A 9135-nucleotide genomic window follows, 5' to 3' on the forward strand; every position below is an offset into this window, starting at 1 on the left:
GCTAATCAGGGACGACACTTTCCGCCTAAATTGGATTTTTGCCAAGAAGAAAAGCCATACAATCGGAAAGTAGTAATAAATTATCTTTGATATTTATACACCCTGTTTCAGGTTAGTACTTGTAATTATGTTTTGTCATTAATTGTATTGTGTCATTGTCCTAAGCGTGTCTAATTGGTTTATTCTATAAGCTATAAGTCGTAAATTATGCTTTTGTAATATTTCCTAAAACATCAATGTACCTGTATTATATGTACTTGTTTACCTGTTTTAATTTGTATGAGTGTATATATTTATATTTTTTTGCATGATGGCACTCAGTAGTTATGCATCGACATGACTTTCTGTGTAATAAATTATCTTTGATATTTATACACCTTGTTTCAGTCCTTTGAGTTGCGAGAGCTGGTACTCAAAAATAAGAACCCACATATATCACATATTGTTCCGTCGGGGCACGAGCCGGTCGACATTGACAAACCCAAAAGCCCCGCCGGCAACAGCTTGTTAACATTAATCTGATATATATAAGCTTGTTCGCATCAGTGACGCAATCGTGCCCTATATCTATATGCTGATTTGTGCCTGCATGTGTTTCACGGGTTGAATGAATACATAACAACATATTGCGATTCACTGTGGTCGATTTAACTCGATCTAACTGAAATACATAATCTAGTATATTCATCGTACGTAAAACGGTATTTTCCCTTATTTTTTTATTTAGATTCGTGTCATGTTAATCGTGACGAGCTGTGTGCATTCTAGGAGAAAGGAAATAATCAAATAATCGGACCTAGGCCTTGCTAATAGCATTCAGCAATGTCATTAAAATTACGCCCCGAAAAAAAAAGATCTCACTATTCCTTACATCTGCATGCTGCACACATCATCCAAAGACTTTTTTATGAAAGACATATAAGAATACAAAACAATGTCAGACAATCAACATGATTTACGAACAAAAGTTTAATATAGAACGCTCCCTCAGTGGGGATACAAGCCGTGTCCTCGCCGTGGCAAGGCGGACAATATATCCCTTACACCAATTCGACCACTTAAGAAAAAAACAAGACATTTGAAAGACACTTGTGAGGTCCAAAACCATTTATGCTTTCTTTATATTGTGATTTGGTGCGTCTGATTTGGCGTTAAATACGCTCGCCAAAACAATAAACTGACAATGAAGACAATTGTCGTTATTTTGCTTTGAAGCATTCGAAGTCAAAGTTGTTATTCGCCAATATTAAAGGACTACAGAGAACGCAACGATTGTCTTGGCGTTAAGACGATTTGGCGTTCGTAAAACCAAACTGACGTTATATCCGAGTCGTCAAGACATGGGCACTGTAGAACAAGATGTGTATGTGTATGGTTGTTGTCTACGTACTTGAAAAAACCTGTTGTTTTTGCTCTCTTTGTTGCTGGTCGTCGTATCGGCGCTTTAAGGCCGATAATCCAAAACCACAGGCACATTTCTTTGTCGTATTTGCGTGTTAATGTGTAACCCAATTTTGATTTATTTGTAGCTTCGTAATTTCTTAGAAAAACTCCACAGTTTTATTGCATTCTATTGCACGAGGTCAAAAGCGATCTAAGTCACGAACACAAACCATTGAATTTAAAGCACGTTGAGTTGATGTTAAATTACCACGAATTGATTTCCCACTTTTCATAAATAGAAAAAAATGTATGTTTATGATGAGAACTAATTTCATGCGCAATTTAATCAGATCGACTGCGTTCACATATAAAAACAAAATGATTGCATGGTGCTTTATGCTTTATGTTTTAACACATGTTATTTCTATGTGTCTTAAGCCCGGCGCATAATTAGCCAGCTACACGAATGGTTAAAAAATTAAATGAAGCCGGTGTACAAGGGGTTGTATAAGCGTTCTGTTTTTGTTGTTTAACTATATGCTCTTTCAAAATGACAAGAACATTGATGGAAAATAGGATAGGACTATCTTAAGACGTTTCGTATGATTTTTCATGTGTTCATTACATAAATGGTGACATTCAGGACAAAGTATGAACTATATATTGGATGGGTTCTTTTGCTGATCGCTGGATTTGCGTTTCGAGGCTTCAAATACCCATTGAACCAATTTAATAAGTTAAATTTATAATCTCCCGCATTATTGAATATTATATGTACACGCTGGGTATGGCAATACTTCGATAATGGATGGAACTTCGATAACAGTGAAAAACAAACTTTACGCACGAAAGATAAGTTCCTCGTTTTTTTAATATATATCCTTTATATTAGTTTTTGAGACACGGTAGATGGTGGAGTTGATAAATTGTACATCCTTTTGCACTTAAAAGAAATATTTCAAGGAATAATAGTAGATTTTTGTCAAGCAAAAGAAATTAAATAGAACAACAGCATGAACTGAATAAGCAGTACACATTTAAACAAATTAAAGATACTAAGGCATATTGAAATAAAGTGTTTGCTTTGACAGCATGCAGAATAATATATGTGCTAAAAAAACTGAAATTTTCAAAGTATTCAATTGAATATAAAAAAGATAGAACATGTTCTTATAGCTGTTATTCATGTTTTTGTAGACACTTTGATTCCCGATAACGGACACTTCGGATAACGGAGACTATCAACAATTCGGGCAATCTGATATTCGAGTTTAAGTTTCAGCATGAAATGCATTTATGTATATGATGGTTAGTCTTACCAAACATTTTATTAAAGAAAGCATAGTCAAACGCGTCATATAAGAAATATATGAATAACTCAATTACAAACACATGTGAAATATGACCAATTATACTATTAATGTTATAATTTCATTTTTGTATAAGATCTAAATGCCTGTATCTGAAGAAATATATTTCAAGTGATGACACAAATAATACTCTACAAAAGGAATTTATTTTTTATGGTAACTTGAGATTTTAATAGATGAAAATACAACAGATCATGTGGATAGTGTTTAATTTTACTTATAACAGGGCTCTATATAACGGAAGAGAAGGGGGTCTTTATGAGGCAAATACAGATTTGTTCTATATAAAATCCGATGTCGTTGTTGTTCATTAGAATCGCATCTCCAAGACGACTCTAATGCATAGCCACAAAATAAAAAAGAGTAAGTGAATGGAAAACTCCTTTAATTAGATCTTCGCTCATGGGGATCACTTCCCTTGACGCAACCATAACGTTAGCTCGAAGTGCGAGTCTACGGTGGCATAGAGGTGGCATTCACTCCTCTTTTTTAAATTGCACTCCTCTTTTTTCTACCATGTGGCCACGACTTAGGAAAAGTGGAAACGAGTGAGCTATGTCGTGGCCACGAGATAGAAAAAGAGGAGTGCAAAACTAAATAAAAGAGGAGTGCAATTAAAAAAAGGGCGGTGCAGTAAATAAAGGAAGGGTGCACTAAACAAAAGAGGATAAAATTTCGAGATCTCGAGATCCTGACAATGAGAACTACTATTACTACTACTACATCTGCTACTACTACTACTACTACTACTACTACTACTACTACTACTACTACTACTACTACTACTGCTACTACTACTACTACTACTACTACTACTACTACTACTACTACTACTACTACTACTACTACTACTACTACCACTACTACTACTACTTCTTCTTCTTCTTCTTATTTTCCGATCTTCATGAAACTTGGTCAGAAGATTTGTCCCAATGATATCTTGGATGAGTTCAAAAATGGTAACCTTTGCTTGAAAAACATCGCTGCCAAGGGGCGGGGCATTTTTCCTTATATGGCTATGTATGGCTATAGTAAAATCTTGTTAACACTCTAGAGGCCACATTTATTGTCCAATCTTCATGAAACGTGGTCAGAAGATTCATCCCAATAATATCTTAGACGATTTTGACAATGATGTCGTTTGATTGAAATACATGGCCGCCAGGTGGCGGGGCAATTTTTCTTATATGGCTTTAGTAAAACCTTGTTAAAACTCTAGAGGCCACATTTATTTTCCGATCTTCATGAAACTTGGTCAGAAGATTTGTCCTAATGATATCTTGGATGAGAGTTTAAAAAAATGGTAACATTTGCTTGAAAAACATGGCTGCCAAGGGGCGGGGCATTTTTCTTATATGGCTATATATGACTAGTAAAATCTTGTTAACACTCAAGAGGCCACATTTATATTCGGATCTTCATGAAACTCGGTCAGATAATTTATCCCAATAATATCTTGGACGAGTTCAAAAATGATGCCGGCTGCTTGAAAAACATGGCCACCACGGGGGCGGAGCATTTTTCCTTATATGGCTCTAGTAAAACCTTGTTAACACTCTAGAGGTCACATTTATTTTCCGATCATTATGAAACTTGGTCAGAAGATTTGTACCAATGATATTTTGGATGAGTTCGAAAATGGTTTTGGTTGCTATAAAAACATGGCCACCAGGGGCGGGGCATTTATCCTTATATGGCTTTAGTAAAACCTTGTTAACACTCTAGAGGCCACATTTATTGTCAAATCTTCATGAACTTTGGTCAGAAGATTGGTCTCAATGATATATTGGATGAGTTCGAAAATAATTATGTTTGCTTGAAAAAGATGGCTTCCAAGGGGCGGGACATTTTTCTTTATACTTCTATAGTAACACTCTAGAGGCCACTTTTACTGTCCGATCTTCATAAAACTTGGTCAGATGATTAATCCCCATAATATCTTGGACGAGTTCAAACATGATGATGCCAGTTGGATTTAAAAAAAATGGCTGCCAGCGGGCGGGGGATTTTTTCCTTATATGGCATCCAGAACTTTAAACGTGAACTGAAGCAGCTGAGACGAAGGTACTATGCTAGTTCACCCACAGAGAGGATTGGACTTACACAGCTCAGAGATACAGTTCGGTCACATCTGACATCATTACGGAAAGCCGAAAACAGCAGAAGAAAGACACGGGAACGAGCAAAGAAGAGGACAGCCTTCACAGCCAACCCATACAATTTCGGCAGATCTCTTCTCGACAAAGAAAGGTCAGGAAAGTTGGAAACTCCACTAGAAGAAGTAGAGAACTACCTTCATGTGACCCATTCTGACCCCAATTGAGAGGACGTGCTAGGAGACTGCGACCGAATAGATCCAGCGAACGAACCCGAAAAACAGCAGAATGCGACGGAACCAACGCTAGGCGAGGTGAAGGAAGCTGTGAAAAAGGCCAGAGCTGCCTCAGCGCCAGGACCCAATGCCTTCCCGTACAAAGTGTACAAGATGTGCCCACTACTTCTCAAGCGTCTATGGAGGCTTCTAAAAGTAGTCTGGAGGAAGGGGGATGTTCCAGAGGCTTGGAAAAAGGCAGAGGGGATATTTACACCAAAGGAACGCAATTACAAGACGGTCAACCAGTTCCGAACGATCTCGTTGCTCAACGTCGATGGGAAAATATTCTTCGCCATCCTTGCAAGAAGACTTACATCTTTCCTGACAGGCAACGCATACATTAACACTTCGGTCCAGAAGGGAGGAGTGCCCGGTTTCTCCGGCTGTATAGAGCACACTAGTGCTATCACACACCTAATAAGTGAGGCAAAAAAAGGGAGGAAAGATCTCACTGTAGTTTGGCTCGACTTGGCCAACGCATACGGGTCCATTCCACACCAGCTCATCTATACAGCGCTCCGACACTACCATGTGGACGGCCATATACAGAAAATCATCACCAGTTACCTGGATGGAATCAAGCTCCAGTTTACTGTTGGTGACCAGCTAACCAGATGGCAGAGGTTGGAGAAAGAAATCGTTACTGGCTGCATAGTTTCCGTGGTGCTCTTCATCATGGGGATGAACCTGCTGATAAATGCTGCCCAACGAGAGACACGTAGACAAAAGACAGAGTCAGGAATCTATCTCCCATCTAGCAGAGGCTTGATGGATGACCTCACATTGACGACAACAACACATGTCTAAGCTAGATGGATGTTGACAGCCCTGACGGATGTCGCTTCATGGGGAAGAATGAAGTTCAAAGCAGCAAAATCCAGATCTCCCGTCATAAAGAAAGGACAGGCAACAGAGAGGTTCAAACTCTACGTACAGAACGAAGAGATTCCTTCCATAGCGACAAGTCCAATTAAATGCCTGGGCAAGTGGTTTAATTCAAGCCTACAAGATCGCGACAATGTCAAGAAGTTAGAGCAACAGGTAGAGGAGGGTTCAAGAAGAGAGACTGCTGCGGACTACCCGGCAAGTTCAAAGCTTGGCTCTACCAGCACGCACTGCTCCCAAGACTAATCTGACCGTTGATGCTTTATGAGGTACCCAGCACAACAGTGGAAGCCCTGGAGAGAACCACTAGTCGACACTTCAGGAAGTGGCTAGGAGTTCCACCCAGCTTTACCAGTATTGGACTCTACGGGAAGAGCAACAAGTTACAGCTCCCGCTATCTTCACTGGAAGAAGAGTTCACGACAGCAAAAGCAAGACTTGTTTTACCCTTGAGGGACTCACCGGATGAGCTCATCCGGGAGGCAGGGATCCAAACCCGAACGAGCAGGAAATGGTCAGCGACAGAGTCTGTGAGCCAGGCAGAACACGCGCTCAAGCACAAAGACATTGTCGGAGTGACTGCTGTTGGACGTGAAGAAATTGGTGCGAGAAAGGTGGTACTGTGGAGCCGATCAGACCAGAAAGAGAGGCGTGCGATGATCCAGTCTGAGGTCAGGAGAATAGAAGAAAATGCCAGACAAGCAAGGGCTGTACAAATGGGAGCGCAGGGAGCATGGACCACATGGGAAACCGCAAACAGGAAGTTGACCTGGGGAGACATCTGGAAGTATAAGCTTTTTCTGTTTTCCTTTCTTCTTAGGTTTGTCTATGACCTACTCCCATCCCCAGCGAATTTGGGCCGATGGGACTCGCAGAAGATCCAAAATGCAGCCTGTGTAACAGAGTAGGCACCCTAGAGCATGTTCTGTCATCTTGTGCTACAGCACTGACACAGGAAAGATATAGATGGAGGCATGACTTGGTCCTCAGAGAGCTGGCTGACTGGCTAGGGAAGGAACGAACGAAGGAACGTGGTAATTACCCCCGCCATGGGCACATCGCTTTCGTCAAATCGGTTGAGACCATGAAGACACAGAAACCAACAAAAGCATCAATTATTGATGGCACGAGAGACTGGAAGATGGAAGTTGACCTTGGTAGAAGGCATTTTTTCCCAAACGTGGTTCAGACGACCTTACGACCAGATATTTTACTGTGGTCAGAGACAGGAAAGAAGCTCGTCACCATAGAGCTGACAGTACGATGGGGGGGGGGGCAAGAGGTGAAGAGGCCTACGAGCGGAAGAAGGCAAAGTACACAGAACTCATGGATCTGTGCAAGCACCAAGGCTGGCGTACTTGGCTATTTCCCATGGATGTTGGCGTGAGAGGGTTCTGTTCGCAGTCCGTGCACAGGTTGATGACAGCAGTAGGAACTTCTGGCAGGGAGAGGCAAGTGGCTATTCAGAGACTGAGCGAAGCAGCTGAATCGGCATCAAGCTGGCTGTGGCTAAGGCGAGAGGAGAAGAGCTGGAGGCAATCAACCAACACGCAGTGACTGATCATCACCGTGGGCCCACCGCGACCAGAATGTTCATGGAATTAAAAGGGCCGAAACATTCTAAGACGGCGGCATCGATGCTGATGATGTTGGTAGAGGAGCAGTCTACAACCAAGCACAGATTGGTTAGACTGTATTCAAACAAATTCAATATCTGGAGATACCAGTGACTTCTAGGAAAGACTGGATGACAACCAAGAACAGAATGGTGACGATGGAGAGACAGATTGCGCCAGGATTAGGATGGAACAGGGGCACTAGGGGTAGCATCCCTAAATGCAGTCTTCGAGAGGGGACACCCAACAAACAGCTACAGACTCCACAAATGAAAGACACCTCCAAAGTCTACCGAGATGGGGGGGGGATGATGATAGACTCACTTGGACGGATTTTATGGAATCGACACGGCCTGCCCAACCGACTATGAATAGAGATGGATCGGTCACTTGTAAGTGCGGAAAGATGTGCAAGAACCAACGCGGTCTACGCATTCACCAAGGGAAATCAGGTTGTCAACGTGTGAGGTCAAAAGGACAGCGCATAGCCATCTTGGCTAGTGAGACGCAAAAGTACTCCAGTCTGGATTCAACCCACAGTACTGAAGAACTCTCCGTCCAGGAGACCTCACAAGATGCCTTCCGAAATCTCGAGGTGGATGATGACCCCCTTTTAGAGCTCTTACAGACTCAAAACAGCCCTGAAGCAAGCCAGGCGACCGGTCCAGATAGACCAAAGCAAGACACTGCCACTAGAACCAGGAAACCAAGGATTAAGTGGCCCAAGGCTTCAGACAAGACATCGTGGACCCAACTGGACGAGGACCTAGATAACATCCTCGAAGCATCCATGCAAGGACCAGTAGACCGAAAGCTGTCCACCCTCACAACCTTGATATATTCAGTAGGCAAGGAGAGGTTTGGACTAGAAGAGGAGAGAGTGCGAAAGGAACCATGTGGACGGCCATATACAGAAAATCATCACCAGTTACCTGGATGGAATCAAGCTCCAGTTTACTGTTGGTGACCAGCTAACCAGATGGCAGAGGTTGGAGAAAGAAATCGTTACTGGCTGCATAGTTTCCGTGGTGCTCTTCATCATGGGGATGAACCTGCTGATAAATGCTGCCCAACGAGAGACACGTAGACAAAAGACAGAGTCAGGAATCTATCTCCCATCTAGCAGAGGCTTGATGGATGACCTCACATTGACGACAACAACACATGTCTAAGCTAGATGGATGTTGACAGCCCTGACGGATGTCGCTTCATGGGGAAGAATGAAGTTCAAAGCAGCAAAATCCAGATCTCCCGTCATAAAGAAAGGACAGGCAACAGAGAGGTTCAAACTCTACGTACAGAACGAAGAGATTCCTTCCATAGCGACAAGTCCAATTAAATGCCTGGGCAAGTGGTTTAATTCAAGCCTACAAGATCGCGACAATGTCAAGAAGTTAGAGCAACAGGTAGAGGAGGGTTCAAGAAGAGAGACTGCTGCGGACTACCCGGCAAGTTCAAAGCTTGGCTCTACCAGCACGCACTGCTCCCAAGACTAATCTGACCGTTG

General features: G+C 42.1%; 2 protein-coding genes across 2 annotated transcripts; both read left to right on the forward strand.

Moving 5' to 3' along the window:
* Positions 1-4737: 4737 nt before the first annotated feature.
* LOC127872660 (uncharacterized) lies at positions 4738-5934 on the forward strand. The gene is made up of 2 exons (XM_052415989.1): positions 4738-5034; positions 5080-5934. Exons 1-2 carry the CDS (start codon positions 4738-4740, stop codon positions 5932-5934), a joined length of 1152 nt encoding a protein of 383 aa, XP_052271949.1.
* A 335-nt stretch (positions 5935-6269) lies between these two features.
* Positions 6270-7569, forward strand: LOC127872661 (uncharacterized). Its single transcript, XM_052415990.1, has 3 exons — positions 6270-6799; positions 6862-7270; positions 7417-7569. Exons 1-3 carry the CDS (start codon positions 6270-6272, stop codon positions 7567-7569), a joined length of 1092 nt encoding a protein of 363 aa, XP_052271950.1.
* Positions 7570-9135: the final 1566 nt, after the last annotated feature.

Source organism: Dreissena polymorpha, chromosome 3, assembly GCF_020536995.1.
Source record: "Dreissena polymorpha isolate Duluth1 chromosome 3, UMN_Dpol_1.0, whole genome shotgun sequence".
Lineage (NCBI taxonomy): Eukaryota > Metazoa > Mollusca > Bivalvia > Myida > Dreissenidae > Dreissena > Dreissena polymorpha.

Bases quoted from the DNA above. Each gene is read 5' to 3' on its own strand.
- LOC127872661 (XM_052415990.1), top strand. From the start codon at position 6,270: ATGCTTTATGAGGTACCCAGCACAACAGTGGAAGCCCTGGAGAGAACC. The intron at 6,800-6,861 runs GTATAAGCTTTT...TCCCATCCCCAG, and splicing joins ACCTGGGGAGACATCTGGAA to CGAATTTGGGCCGATGGGAC. The intron at 7,271-7,416 runs GTACGATGGGGG...TTCTGTTCGCAG, and splicing joins TCGTCACCATAGAGCTGACA to TCCGTGCACAGGTTGATGAC.
- LOC127872660 (XM_052415989.1), top strand. From the start codon at position 4,738: ATGGCTGCCAGCGGGCGGGGGATTTTTTCCTTATATGGCATCCAGAAC. The intron at 5,035-5,079 runs GTAGAGAACTAC...CCCAATTGAGAG, and splicing joins TGGAAACTCCACTAGAAGAA to GACGTGCTAGGAGACTGCGA.